The following is a 15,738-nucleotide window of genomic DNA, read 5'->3' as shown; positions in this document are numbered from 1 at the left end:
AATTTGTTAGAGGGGATACTGCCTGATTCATGAATTATTGAATCAAGCCAATTAGATCTTTAAATTGACTGAATTTTGGTTTTTTAACAGAACTTACTATTTTTTAAAGATAATACATTTGACAGAAAAGTCAAACAATGCAACAAGCAATCAGACAATGAGGAAAAAGGCCCTCCTTCCAGAAACAAAATTTCAAGGTGGCCACTGAAAAGCAGTAATGGCTACTCACCGCACTAATGTTTTGTTGAGTTGTCTTGATTCTCTGAATTTCAGGAGTATCTGCCACAGAACTATAGTTAGAAAGCATCTTTTCTGCTTCGTCTTTATACTTTTTCTAAAAATAGAAACAGTTCTTATGAATCTGAAACTCTGTGTGTGTGTGTGTGTATGAGAGACAGAAAATGACGCTGCTTCCAACTCTCCCATTCCACATGGCTCATATCATCATAAATTATATCTTATGATTCAAAGCAGTTATTGATGTGACAGCAAAAATAAAGGGAATAAGCAAACAGAGTAAGCAAATAGCCCAGAGAAGCAAGCTTGCCTCTTCTCAGGCAATGGGTCCCACCCTAGTCCATTCAAAGGCCTCTGGAGAGCATGGCCTCTGTGCCACTCTAAGTTTAGAAACTTGTGATGTTGTAACTTACAATAAGAAATTGGTTATATTTGGTCTTTGTCCCTATTTCTGGCACAGAGTTCCTAAAAACCCTCAGAATTTCCTGTGATGAGAGCGGTAAGAATATCTTTTGTTATGTTAATGAAGTGATTTTTGGACCACACTTAAGGATGGGACTGGTTGCCAGGGGAACCAAACAAGTGATTAAAGGGTTGGACTTCCAGTCCCAACCCCCAACCTCTGGGGAGGGGAGAGGAGCTGGAGGCTGAATCAATCACCAATAGCCAATGAGTTGATCAATCATGCCTATGTAATGAAGCCTCCATAAAAACCCAAAAGGAAAGAGTTCGGAGAGCTTCCAGGTTGGTGAACATAGGGAGATTTGGGGGAAATTGTGAATGAACCCGGAGAGGGCTTGGAAGCTCTGTGCCCTCTCCTCATACCTTGCCCTATGCCTCTCTTCCATCTGGCTGTTCCTGAGTTATATCTTTTTATAATAAACTGCCAATCTAAGTTCTGTGAGCTGCTCTAGCAAATGAATCTGACCCACAGAGGGGGTCCTGGGAACCTCTGATCTATAGGCTGTTGGCCAGAAGCACAGGTGACAAACTGAGCTTGCAACTGGCATCTGAAGAGGGGAGGAGAACCATCCTGTAGGACCGAGCCCCTAACCTGTAGAACTTAGTGCCGGCTTCCAGTAGACAGTGCCTGAATTGAGTTGAATTCTCCAATCCCTTGCTGATGTCCGAGAATTGCTCGTTGGTACGGGGAAGCCTCCACATACATGCGTTGGAATTGGTGACCAGAACCCAGAAGAAACCTACCCTTTCATGAGCAGCCCCAGTCCCTGTTCAAAGTAGTCCTATAGCTCCTGCAAGTAACCTAGTTCTCTATACCCACTATTTCTACGCTTCTGAATTCATGCTTTGTTTCCTACTTCAGAAGAAGATACATTTGATAATGGAAAGATACTAGTATTTCTGTAGTTGAGATTAAAATCTCAATTTTCAAATGTATTACTATAATCTCCAATACTATCTGGGCCATACCTTTGACGAGTACCCACATTGACATAGTCGTAGGTATGGTTTGAAATACACATTAACTCATTGAATCAACCCCACAAGCAGATAGTGTTACTATCCCCTCTTACAGATGGGGAAACTGAGACACTAGCTATGAAGTGTCAGAGCTAGGATTTAACCCAGGCACTCTGGGTCCAAAGTCAGTGAAGTTAACCATTATGGCATACTGATGCTTGTTAGGAAAGTAATTATCGTTCGTGTTGGGACTCAACACGGCATCATTACAATCTCATAAGAATTCCATTGTATCCTATATAATTAAAATTCCTTGAAGTTAGATGTATCCTTCTGTCGCACACAAACAAGGCAACATTGTGAAGTTAAGGCAGGAATGCTGACGACTCAGGCATCACTTCCTCTGGGAAGCCTTTACCTTTTGGTGGCATGTATCACGGTTTGTAATACTGTATTTGTGTGATTATTTGATTATTAAACTATTAGATTAGTTCCCCAAGGGCAAAACCATGTCTAATTTTGCATGAAAGTGGGTGCTCAGAAAGTATTTACTGAACTAATGAATGAGATTGGCATTTTTGAGACAGTGACTTTTCTCCACTGACTCGTATGACCATTTACCTGTTTTATGTATTTATCAATAATTTTAGTCACTTGATATAGTTAGAGCCAACTTCTCCAAGTTCAGGTGGCACCATGAGATACTGAGGACAAATGAACATGCACTTCAGGACCATCCCAACAGCTGTGTCATCTGAGGAGGCTGAGAAGCAGATAACTCCTTTGACATGTGACTGTCATCTGGATACACCCTTTTGAACCAGCAGATGTTCGGATACTGCTTATGTTTTAATGGGAATTTTAACAAATGTGGTCAGATTTTGTTGAAAATTATTTTCACCATAAATCCCATTAATCAAATGTAATTCCTTGGTCAATTTTCTATAACACTTTTAATTTTTTCATTCCCCTTTATTTTTTTTCCATTGGGATTCATTCTTTTCCTTGTAAATTTTATAGCAAAGACAATATTCACTAACGAATTTTGCCCAGTTCAGATTTTATCGATAACTTCTTCCATTAAATATATTATTTTGTGGTTATATCCATATCCAACTTTTCTAGAGCTTTTTTTGTACAGTTCGTTCTAAAGGATGTGTGACCGGTCACTTGGTAAATTAAATTTTACCAAGAAGACAGTTCTTCTCTTAATTTTTAGTTAATATTCAATTTCACCTTCCACCTTGTGCAGTTTTATTCACTGTTTGTTAGCGCTGATTATTTTAAGGATAATATTCATGATGAGAGGGTTAAAAGACAAACTCATTTGTAATCTCTTTTCTGTACTATGAGCACGGGATTCAAGCGTGCACTAGAGTCAAAAACTAAAAATAAAAAAGATCACAGTGTCATTGGACTCAAACAGGAGAGATCAGACATTCAATAACAGTCATTGAATTGACAGCAACTGTCCCTTTCATTAGTGAGATTAATCAAGTTTGACCAATAGCTCCTAGAACAGAGTGCACTGACTTTGAATACAGTGCCCTCCAAAAAATATCAGTCTTAGAGACACACGAAGCACATGGTGACTGGAGATCAGAAAACAGTATTCTGAGCATCTTCACTCCCTACCAACCTGGCTATAGATCTCAGATGCCCTCTTGGCTCGCAGTATGTCCGGGATGTCCATGCTTACTTGCATTCCTTTCCCCTTAATTTCATTTTCCAAGTCTTTCTTGTATTCTTTCTAAAAGAACAGAAAATAATCTTCAGAGCTTTGCTTAGCCTCCCATAGCAACGCAGATACATATGTGTTTGACTCTCAAGGCCACGTGTGCAAAAATGCCATTTTTACTTTTTCTAAACACAATTCATCGTGTCTGTTGTAAACTTTGTATCCTGTGGGTTTCTCACCTGGCTGGCCATTTCCGATGCTTTCTTGGCTCTCTGGATATCAGGAATGTCTGGACCCACCTGCATGCCCTTCCCTTTTATTTCAGTCTCCAGATCTCTCTTATAGTCTTTCTGGAGAAAATAAAACATGCAATGAGGGCTCCACAAGAATGTGAAAAACTGTTAACAACTGTGATGGCATTTTCACATCAGGATTGTGGTTTTGGACTCTTACTTCTCTTATTTCTACAAAACTAGGAAGAGTTTTAAAACTTGTGGGAGGAAGATGGCTTGGAGTGACTTAGTCACAAGTAATCAGAAGGCTTCTGTCTACTAACCTGAATTAAGAAAGAAAACACAGTTAGCCAAGGGGGAAGTTTTTCTATTTCAATACAATAAAATTGATCAGTTATTGGTTAACAAATAACTCATTTGATGATTATCAGTAAGATGTCATTGTAAAACTGTCACTTTTTGTTCTGTAGTGACTGATTATTGCTGGTTGCTTCCTTGGAATGCAACCACTCTCGCCCCCACCCCCAATAGCCCCTGATTTGCCACTGGGCAACTCACAGCTCCCCCATGCTAGACCATTCAGCTTGGTGAGACTGGCCCAAGTCCGCAGGTCCTGTTGAGTTTACATAACCCATTATACCCTGTCCCTGGCCCTTCCGGTTTTCTCCAGGGATGAATAGGATTCTTTTTCCACACAAGATAACAAGAAGCTTTCCCTCTCCTTCTAGACGTGGATGGAGAAGGAAGGAGCTCCAGGAGCTGCTAAGAGCCTCTTTGCAAGTAGAAGAAAGCCTGCCTGAGAACTGAAGAGAGAAATTGAAACTCAATCACATTGTCTGAGCCCCAGAGCAAGCCGAGACTAGGGCTTCCTCTACTGTTTGGTTCTAAGAACAATAAATTATCTGCTTGTTTTGAGCAGCCTGAATTGAATTATGTGTTACTTACAAAATAGTCATAATTAACCAGACACAACACGTCTCTGAGACTCATCACATTTTAAAACTGATCCTAAAAAATTGAGCAGGCTGTACACTTAAGTTGTATACTTTTCAGTGTGTATGTATTCTTCAATGAAAAATTTTATTACAAGAAAAAAAACTATTAACTGTATCTAATTACATTTCTTCTAAAACAGTTATTTCCTCTTATGTTGACATACTCTAGATGTGACATAATCTAGATTTGTAGATTCCCTGCAATGGCGTAAATGTTGGCTTGCTTATCTGTGATATCCTAAATTTTAAAAGGTATAAACAAAGATCTCAGTCTCTGAGAAATATTATATTTTTCCCTATCTTCTACTCATAACTCTGCTTATTTTCACTGACTTAGAGTCTCAGTTTCACTTTCCTGAATACAGTTTAAGTAATAGCATTTAACTTTCAAAATCATAATACTCCATTATTACTATGTGTGTATAAAAAAAAAAACATTTCTAGTAAGCCTCTTTAAGGCCCCCAAATAAAGCACTTCATTTGAAGGACAAGGTATGTAGAAAATGAGGCACTGATCATAGACAGCCACCAAGGTCCCTGGGTAGAAGTATGTCATTTAATTTTGCGATATGAATGTTGAAATCCAAAAGCGTCCTCAAGCATGTAAATAGACTACACAGGACACTAGTTACATCATTTACATACTAATGCATAATAAAATACCCTAAAACTTTGAAGGTTTAAAACAACATGATGGCACCTAGATTCCAAGAAGGCAAGCCCCAATACACAAGAGTTTTAGAGGTTCTGCGGGAGTCATGTTTGCTAATGTCCTATTGGCTAAAGAAAGTCACATGGTTAATTTCATAGGTTCTGGAGGGTTTAACTATTGGGAGTGATTCATGTAACAGTATATACCACATTAATTTCTTTGAAAAGTTAAGCCTTGAACTATAACGAAGTCCCAAAGTTTGGTTGAAATGGATGTGTGAGCCTATCAATTGGGCAAAATGGGACATGGCTAGGATTACATACAAATGAGAACTTTGGATTGCAAAGATAATAGCATGGCCATAATCATGATGTGCATATAACCATAGGACAGCTGACTCCCCTAGGCCTTTCTTTCCCCTAGCTTCTCAAGAACTAGTATACAGTCCCGAGGTACACACAGAAATTGAAAGCAGCATATCATTGAATAAAACAAATCTATACCATTCCAAGGAAAGACATGACATTCCAACGTTTCATGAAAGGAATATGTGTTAAAAGCCTGTTCTTAGGTAAAAGTGTGAAATACAAAATTATATTCTTTCCACATTGTTCTCTCCAGGGAAAGGATGCCTACTTTCGGCTTCATCCCTCAGGATGATTTTGAAAGCTTTTCCCCAGCCTCGAATCCCTCACTCCCAACCCCCTTACTCCAAGCCAGTAACTTGAACTAACACTGCCCCCTCCTAATAGTAAGAAACATTTCAGAGAATTATAAGTGTAATTTGATAGTTCCTGGGTAGTTAGTTACTTGGAATCCCAAGGAGGCCACCATTAAATCTAAGAAATAAATAACCAGAAAGAAAAACTGTGCAAAGACCAGGGGAAGGACCTTTCAGAAGACAACAAAGCTGTGCAGAGACTGCAAGTCTGTGAGGTTGGAGCATAATCATAATGAGCAAGGGAAGAGGGGAACAAGATGAGAATGGCAGGAGGGTGGCTTTAAATGCAGGAGCAAGGAGTGGGGCATTTATACTGGACATAACTGGAAACCAGTGGAAGAGTTCTAAGTAGTGAGAGTAACATAATTTAACTTAATTCTTCAAGGATGGTTCTGGTGTTTGGGTAAAGAATGGATACGAAGAGGACAATAATGGAAGCAGAATTCTGGTTAAAAGCCATTGCAGGGATCAAGGTGACAGACATGGTAGCTTGGACTAGGGTGGAGAGAAGTAAATGGATTTAGAAACCATTTTGGGGGCAGAGGCAATAAAAGTTGCTGACAAGAGGAATCCAAGTGACTTCTGAGATCTCGCTGCTACCATTTGCTGAGAAGGGAGTGGAAAAGGAAAGCAGATCTGGGGAAAAATTAAGCATTCTGGTTTTATTGTATAATACTGAGATCCTGTTATTGCATTTTACATGTCATTTACATGTGGTAAAGCCTATGAGACATCAAAAGGTAAATGGTTGCAAATTCACATCCATGTTATGAAACACTTAATTTTTCTATAAGAATGAGGTAGAACTATATAAAGTAACATGGAAAAGGGTCCATAATATTAAGTGAGAAAACCAAACACAGAACAAAATACAGGGTATTTAAGGATTTTTTAAGTCTATGTGTACATACGTGTTATGTTTATCTATGTACACATAAGAATAGATCCAGAAGACTACAAATTTGCAACAATGGCTGTATTTCAGGAGAATGGAAGGAGGGGTCAGATGAAAGGCGGTTTTCAAGGGCCTGTTCAGCACGCACCCTCCCCAACTCTGCCATTTCTAAATAAAACCCCTGTTGGTCAAGACTCCTATGCCATCTCCAGATCCTTTGTCCAAACCAATTATGACCCTTCCATTCCCCTGGCCAGTCCCTAACCCTGGGGATGCAAGCAGATCCCAACATGGCAACAACTCGCCAGGCAGTTAATCAGCTTCTTCTCGCCCTCCAGATTTCCTGGGGGGAGTCAGCCCTGAGCCAGTTCTTCCTAACAGCAAAGGTCACATTACAGCTCTCAGCGTATCCCCACTGAAACACCCCCCAATCAGCCTTGAGGTAAGTGGGCAGCACTCCCTAACCTGCACCCCAACATTCTCTTCACAAATGTTTCTCACAAAATCCCCTCTTCCCAAATACTCTCTACTCCAGTGACACTCTTATATTCTCGAAAATACTGGAGGAGTTCAAGAGGCATGGAACTGGTTCTGGGGTATTTTCTTCAAAAAATACACATATGGTTTGACTCTTACAACGTTGTTATCTGCTATCTATTATTATCATAACATCTAAGCCAAAACTTCTAAATGAATATCCTGTCATTACATGCATTACATGAAGAGGAAAATATCAGATGAATGAACACGGTCATTCAGGATATAGAACGCTTCAATCCAAAATGTTAACCTGGCAGGAATTTCCGGCATGGTGATGAGGTCAATGGGGTATTTTGAGAACGTGCAACCAAATCATATAGAAATGGTTATCACTGGCATGTTGGATTCTCAATATGTGATTTTCAAGGTCTGTTCAGAAAGTTGGAAACACCGATTTACAGAACAGCATATGACCTATCCTTAACGAAAACGTAGTATGAAAACATTTATTGTCGACCAGATGAATGTGAAATTTGTTGTATTACAAATAAAGTAAGAAAGGGTGTGTATGTGTGTGTTTGTGTGTGTGTGTGTGTGTTCTATTAAAATGTGTTCCCCCTAGTTTTCTTTGATATATTCAAAGGAAATGAGTAAAGCAGAAACCATACATTTTCAACAAACATGCTGATTTGGAATGGTCTCCATCCCAAACTTTTAAACTAGTCACAAAGCTTTGGGGAACTCCATGTACTAATCAGGTTGTTAATATGATTTGTGAAGTTTCAAAATACAGGCTTTAAGGCATCTGCACCATTCATTCGACCAACCTGACTAGCTATCTCTGAAGCTTTTTTGGCATGTTGTATTTCAAGGGTGTCGGTGTCGACTTGCATTCCCTTCCCTTTAATTTTTGACTCCAGGTCTTTCTTGTATTCTTTCTGTAAGAAAAAAAAAAAAAAAGCAACATTTTATAATATTCAGACTCTCTGGGGACAAACCTGTATCTGTAATCAATGATACTAAAAAATCACTGAACATATTTAAAAAAAACACATTTTACTTTGTACTATGAAATGATACCTAGAACTAAATTTTCTGGACTGCTTAGAACTGTATCACTATTCTCACTGAAGAAGGATGCATGAAGCTCCAAAGCTTTTTACTATACATGCTGAGAATCTTCACTGACAACTGTTTTGGGGGCTGGAGGATAGGGAGGCAGGTTTCAATGAGTTGATGCTGTAGAAAGAAGGCTGACTAGGAGACCAGAGCACTCAATTGTTGTGTGACACTGGGAATGTTTAACATTTCCAGTTTACTCATCGGCAAAATGGGGGCAAGAACATAACATAGTGCTCAGCACATAGTAGGTGTTCAATAACTGATAGCTTGTTTTGGGCTTTTACTCCTATACTCATAGGCTAAGGCTGATTTACTGTTGCCCCTGCCACAATCGTGCCATTGTGCTGTGTCTGGACGGACTCTGCCACTGAGAGTCTAAAATGATTTTCCCTAGTATTACTGACAAACGATTACAAGATCTACCTCTGAATGTGGACTGCACATGTCACCATAACAGAAGAATCTGTACAGAATTACTAACTTAGGAATATGTGATGACAATATTAGCCAAAGACATCATAGTGGCTTTTAATGCTTTAATTTATTTAAAGAACACGGATATAGCCAAAGATGATTGTAAATTTTTTTAAAACATATAACAATTTTGAATCTTTTTTTTAAAGATTTTTTATTTGTTTATTTGAGATTGAGAGAGAGAGAGCATGAGCAGGGGTCAGGGAGAGGGAGAAGCAGGCTTCCCACTGAGCAGGAGGCCGATGTGAGGCTTGATCCCAGGACCCTGGGATCATGACCTGAACTGAAGTCAGACACTTAACTGACTGAGCCACCCAGGCGCCCCTTGAATTTTTTATACTTAGAATGCAATTAAATTACCAAAAAAGTTAACTGAACAAATGAGTGACCATGAGAACCATACCAGATCATCAGCATTCCTCTGGCCCCAGACACAATGATCAGGGTGGGAGTGGACACAGCATAGAAGCTGATCCAGTGAGATTCAATCCTAGAACCTTAACTGTAATTGTAAGAAACAGATGCTCACTTCCCACTGGGATTACTGGCACAGATAGGAATTATCCTAGTGTTAGGAGGGGCCATCACTTGGAGATGGGCTCCCAAGGTTGAAGCAATAGAGAAGATAACAGAGCTGAGTGAAGAAGGAAGAGAGACTTCATTTGAATTCCAACCTGAAGGAAACTTGACTTTGGACTTCTCTATTCATAAGCCAAAATATTCCCTTTGTTCCTTTACCAGTTTGAGTTGGGTTCCTATCATCTGCAGCCTGACTAATAGGGTCACTGTCATCACCATCACCTCAGTTTATGAACCTATGGGGACACAGCTTTACATTTCTCATTGCTTAGTTCAGCTAGACTCTCCTCAAAGCGCAGAGCCATTATCTGATACCAAAGGAATGACATAACACACGGATGAAAGGACTGAGAGCACCTCACAGGCATTTCATTCCTTTCCACAAGTGCCATGTAAAGTGAGCAACGATCACTCTCGCTTCATAAAGAGCTTTATGTGGGCTCACTGAGCAGCCAAGGCAAGGGCTGGGGGCTCCGCTGGGTGGGGAGCAGGAGAGCATGTGAACCGCACTGCAGTAACTGACAGAGCTCGACAACACACGTTCCCAATCCTCTGCCTTTCACTTCCTTGAAAAATCAACTTGAATCTCCTACAATTATTCTGGTTTATTATATACATTTTTCTCTACACAGGGGAATGGTCGATTTTTCTCACACCACATGGAAAGCAGATGGTGAACATCTTTTTTATTTTATTTTATTTTTCTTTAATTCCTTGACTGGGAAATGACTACTAGGACATAGCTACTTATCATCATCTTGCACATTAAAATTATGGAATGTATATAAATCTTTGAGAAAGATTTACAGACAAGGAAGTCAGCTGAAACTTCATACATTCTCAGTTGCTAAAAATATACACTCACCTCACTAGCCATTTCGGATGCACGTTTTGCTCTTTGAATATCAAGAACATCTGAGTTAAGTTCCATTCCTTTGCCTTTTATTTCATTTTCCAAATCTTTCTTATATTCCTTCTATGAGACAAGAACATTACAGTTCAAAATTTCCTGGGACACCCTTTAACTGATATACCATGTCACATGCTTTCTAGAGACCACAGAAAGGAGAAAATATTTCTAGAGAGGAATGAATCAGACTCCTGAGTATTTATGCTCCTAATTTTCTACAGAGACTCTATTTTCTCTTTTAGTCATGTTTAGCATGGTTTCCAATTTTATCAGGATTTTCCCTTTCATCCTGTCTTCCATTTTGGTCCATATTGGCGCCATATTTTAAAAAGATGTCTTCCTTTTAAGTGGTGAGGAAGATCTTAGGAATGGATGCTTCTTATTAATTATTTGAAGTATTTCTTTGAAAGCTGTCTATAAAATATGAATCACCAAAAGATCATAGTTGAAAATTACAAAATCAAAAGGATTGATGTAGCCAAAGTTAAAAAAAAAATCCACTTTATTCAGATTCATAAAACCAAGTAATTTCCTACAGACTGATAATACATAGTTTGAATGTCTTCTATTTTAATATTATATTTTAAGTAGATCCAAATGTCTCTACTAATACTTATATATAACTTGGGGTTTTTGTTCTGCTAATGAATTTTTTTTTCCTACTAAATGCATTATGGAAACAATATATATCTTGATCCAATTCAGCTGAGTTGCACTTATGACTAACTTGCCAGATAAAAGATGAGGCTTCCTTTAATAATAAGAAGTCATGTTCCAGTAAATTCTAGGGTTCATTTGATGTTATTTTCTCTTTGTCCATTATAATTAAATTAGCTACTGCTCTGCTTAACTAATAGCCTACAAGAAATTGTAATGACCTGAATGTAATTTTGGAAAGAGCTCTGGGGTCAAATGACCTGGATGAAAGTTGGAATTCCTTCACTTATTTGGCCATGGGACCTTCAAAAGACTTTAAGTAACTGAGCCTTGATTTCCACACACACAGGCAAAATGAAAATAAAAATACTTATTCTACCAATGTCAAAGGGCAATTGGGGGGATCAAATGAAATGAAAGTATAAAACAATACTTTGAACATTCTGAATGGCAATATAAGTGTAAAAACCATAACAAAGTAAAAACTGCAAAGACAATTTAAAGCTAAATGTGTATACTTAGAAAAGTTATAATTTCATTAAGTCACTGAGAGTTCCTTTTTTAAAATTAGACCTTTCTATAATGAATTAAAAGATGTTTAATCATAGTTTTATGAGCCCTTTATTCAAAATTAAAAAAAAAAACTAACTGCTATAAAACTATTTATAGAGCTTTTGAGGTACAAACACAAAATCAGAATATTTTTCAAGTTTTTCCAGAAACTAGGTGATTTCTTCCTCCAACTTTAAAAGGAAGTGTTAACACACACTTTCCTATTTTTAATGAAATTACAAACTCTGTTAATAAAGGTCAAAGTGAGAGAAAGAGGAATGGATTAACATCTCAAACAGTTAGTAGGGAATTTTGGAGTAAATATTTCCTGGGTCACTTCTTTAGTTTTCTTCCACAATATTTAATAGTAAATCACAAGATCCTACCTCTTTCAGAAGGTTGGTGATGTACTTTACATGTAAAAATTCTGGAGTCTTGTCTAAATCCAGTGATGACCTTCCTTTAATCTCCTTCTCAAAATCCTCTCTGTAAACTTTCTGTTAAATAAGACCGCATAATTTGAAATTTAGAAAATATTCATCACTGTTGGAAAAGTATTAGAACAAGAGTTCCCAGAACAAAACTGAGGCTTGTCTTATATAATTCTACCACCTCAGAATCTTCATAGCCACAAGAAAATCACTCCAACTTTACCATAAATTTTAGAATTCTACCAAACAAAAGCAGAATCATCAAGTACCAACCGCCTCCCGGAAAGCACCCGGAGTGAGGCTGCTTAACACCTTACTAGTCTGTCATTGTTTAACCCCAGCCGGATTGGAGAGGAAAGCCAGTAAAGTTGGTTATTTGAGAATCACCGGACTGGTTCATTCTAAAGGGAATGGATCCATCCACCAGAAGAAAATCTGGCTGCATGGAAAGCCATTCAAAGCACAGTAGCCTAAATGTTGAGGTTCCCATCACCCATTTCACTGTTAGCCTTTTGTGAATGTGGCAAAGACCATCTCTTAAATGTAATGGAGGCTGGAGCACATTTTCCTTTAATGATTTTGGCACTGAGACTATTTCTCTACCATCTGTGAATTAAGTTACACTGTGAGGAGTCTTATCTTCAACCTGATAAATTGTTCTCTAGGTAGGAGTTCACAGCAAGGAATGGAAAGGGGAGGCAGTGATTGTGGAGGGTGGACATTCACACCCCCACCTCCCTTTTGACATTCTCGGCCACCCTTTGGCTAAGATTCCCTCAATTCCAGCATTTGAACTATAGATTTGAAAACCAATGGCAACTCGCACTTTAGGACTAAAAGACAGTCTCTCCAAATAACAAAGATCTCCATCCATGTAGAATATTTACCAGACACACAAAAGCCAATATTTTACCAACTGAGTATTTTATTCAAATTCCATCACAAAAACGATAAAAATAAATTCTGCATGAGACTGTTATTAATGCAAAACAAAAGGCCATTTCCAGGTTCATAATATACTTATTACAGAGATAGTTTAATATTTCATGATTTGGGAGAATTTCTCCCAAATCATGAGGGATAATAAGAGAGGCTTGTTGTTGCCTCCCCTACATTTATGTCACATACAACTATTTAACAAATGATCTGTGAAGAGCCACAAAAAAATTTAATTTAATTTAATTTAATTAATTTAATTTAATTTTAAAAAGGTCATAATAGATGTCCTGGAAACACTAAAATTTAACAAAGTGATTATTAAGAAATTGCACTGAGAACATTCTGAGTTAAAGGAACTATAGATATTCCCAAAGAACACTGAGAAATCGCCCTCTTCTTTATGTGGAACTAACTGAAATTATATGGTTATAAGGCTGAATCTAGGGCATTTCCAAGCCAAAAATGTCTTTTTAAAAAAGCAAAAATAAAAATTTGGGTATCTTTATTTATTTCAGATAATTCACTACAAAAAGCCCTTCTCCTATTAAAAACTTATTTTGCTGAAATAAGTCATTAAAGAAGGTTGATAATGACTGGAACTGGCCAATACATGACTGGGCGAAAAAAACAAAAAAACCTTTAGTATGCTTTTTATGAAACAGAAGACAAAGAACTTTCTTTTCAAAGCCAGATTTAAAGACTCCTTCTAGAAAACACACTGATTAAACCTATATCTGGCATTTGAAGAAAAGTGAGAGAAGCATAATTATAGGCTATCCCCGACATCATAAACACTTAGCTTTACCCAGAGAAGGCTCAAGAAGCTCTTTGTCAAGCTTACCTCGTAGGAATAAAAGCCATCTGTAAGCCAGACATTTCTCTTTGTGTCCACTTCATTGGCCCTACATTTAAAGGCATCTTTCACATCATCCTTCGTCTAAGAGTTTTAGATATTTTATGTTTCTAGCCTTTGGAGCATAAATTTTGTCTAAAGATATTTTCGACTGAAAGATTTCTCTCTCCTCAAACTCTGCTGAGCAGAAATATAACTGCTGAACTTAAAAGTCTAATAGCCAGTGGCTATAATTAAAGGGAAAACATGTCTCAGCCTCTGCAAAGGATAATTTCCCCCTAGTAACAACAGCAGAAATCAGAATAGCAAAAATTGAAAGCCAATATCAACAAAAGGCCCACATAGCCCCCGATGTAAGTGAATTCCATAGCATGTAATAAATGTATTACTAAAGCTGTTTGCACTTGATATCAAAACAGCCAATCAGAAAGAACTGATCTGGGGTGGGTTTTTCTTTTTCAGTTGTCAATATTTTATTTTCCTTTTGTACCATGTAGCCATAGCAATGGTAAAAGCAAAGGGCTAGGTATCAGACTTCCAAGATCGGCACAAGGAAACATGCCTACATAGAACAATAGCACTTTTTCAGTACAGAAGCTATCTTTAAAGTCCCTGTCATCTGTATAGTGATATGTGCTCTTGGGGAATCTATCTCTTTTGAGGATCTACCCCCAATTGAAAAAAAAAAAAAATCAACTGAGCATTTCATATAAAGAAAAACAACTTGGTCTACTTTGCCCACTGAATCTCTGAGAAGCAGATTATCTGTATATTTTGGGTTTGCTTGTTTTTTAAATCCATCTGGTTTTTATGACTTTAAGTTAGGGGACGATTTGTTTTCTTCAATGCGTCTATGTTTATCAAAGTATGTTCGCGGGACCACCAACATCAGAAGTTCCTGGGATGTTGTTAAATACGATTCCCAGGCTCCACTGCCAGACTCATGAAGGACCTCCTGAGGCAGCAGCATGGGGATGTGCATTCCCAACATGCTTCCCTGAGACTTATCCACAGAGAGTTTGAGTACTATAGCCATGGGGAGAAAGAAGGAGAGGGAAAAGGGGGTCTTCAGAAGAGAAAATATGGAGAGGATCAAGGAGAGGAAAACAGGGTAACATTTCCCACTGTGAGTAAGACAAGAAGATGTAGCACAAACACCTAAATAATAATAGCCTGGGGCTGACAGGAAGAACACAGAAAGCCCACTCTGAAGGTGCTGGTCTTCTCCTTAAAGGACGAGGCATGACTATCAGTGAGAGCTGGGGGACCAGGAGGAGAGCGAGGTGAGAACTAACACAGGCCACAGGCTCTGGAGGCTCAACCTGGATGCTCAACCCAGAGGTTGCCTTCCAGTAACAGCGCAGTACTTTACATACTATTCTCGAAACACAGAAAAGGTGATATGGACTGAATGTCTGTGTAACCCCAAAATCTATATGTGGAAATCCCAGCCCACCTTCAATGTGATGGATGCGTTTGGGGGTGGGGCCTTTGGAAAGAGATTAGGATAGATGAGGTCATGAGGGTGGAGCCCTCATAATGGGGTTAATGCGCTCAAACACTTCGGGAGAGAACACGCCTCCCCTCTCTACTCTCCACCATGTGAAGACACAGCAAGAAGACAGCAAGAAGTCACCCTAAAGACAGTCTCACCAGAACCCTGACCTGCTGGCATCCTGAGCTTGGACTTCCAGCCTCCAGAACTGTAAGATATAAATTCCTGTTGTTTAAGCCACCCAGTCTGTGGTACTTGGTTAATAGCGGCCAAAACTGACTAAGACAAAGATAGTCCAGTAAAAGTTATCCCATTAAACGTAAGTTGTTGTCGGGCTTCTGAACTATGACCAAATTTACATCTCTGCCAATTCAGTTAAAACAAACAGCTAATTTCATCAAAATATTCACCAA

General features: G+C 38.5%; 1 protein-coding gene across 3 annotated transcripts in view; it reads right to left on the bottom strand.

Moving 5' to 3' along the window:
- The window catches only part of NEBL (nebulette), a 346,705-nt gene that overhangs the window by 45,168 nt on the left and 285,799 nt on the right, over positions 1-15,738 (bottom strand). The window contains exons 12-17 of one of the 3 annotated variants that reach the window (XM_035021515.1): positions 11,994-12,104; positions 10,354-10,464; positions 8,141-8,251; positions 3,577-3,687; positions 3,299-3,409; positions 230-334 (exon numbers count right to left, since the gene is read on the bottom strand). The exons of the other annotated variants lie outside the window; for them this stretch is intronic. Coding sequence (XP_034877406.1) covers positions 230-334; positions 3,299-3,409; positions 3,577-3,687; positions 8,141-8,251; positions 10,354-10,464; positions 11,994-12,104 — 660 coding nt within the window. The remainder of the gene's footprint in view (positions 1-229; positions 335-3,298; positions 3,410-3,576; positions 3,688-8,140; positions 8,252-10,353; positions 10,465-11,993; positions 12,105-15,738) is intronic. 3 annotated transcript variants of the gene reach the window in all.

Source organism: Mirounga leonina, unplaced genomic scaffold, assembly GCF_011800145.1.
Source record: "Mirounga leonina isolate KUSES-001 unplaced genomic scaffold, KU_Mleo_1.0 Mir_175, whole genome shotgun sequence".
NCBI lineage: Eukaryota > Metazoa > Chordata > Mammalia > Carnivora > Phocidae > Mirounga > Mirounga leonina.
The sequence above is the reverse complement of the archived record's forward strand: the minus strand, read 5'-3'. Positions and strand labels throughout refer to the sequence as shown.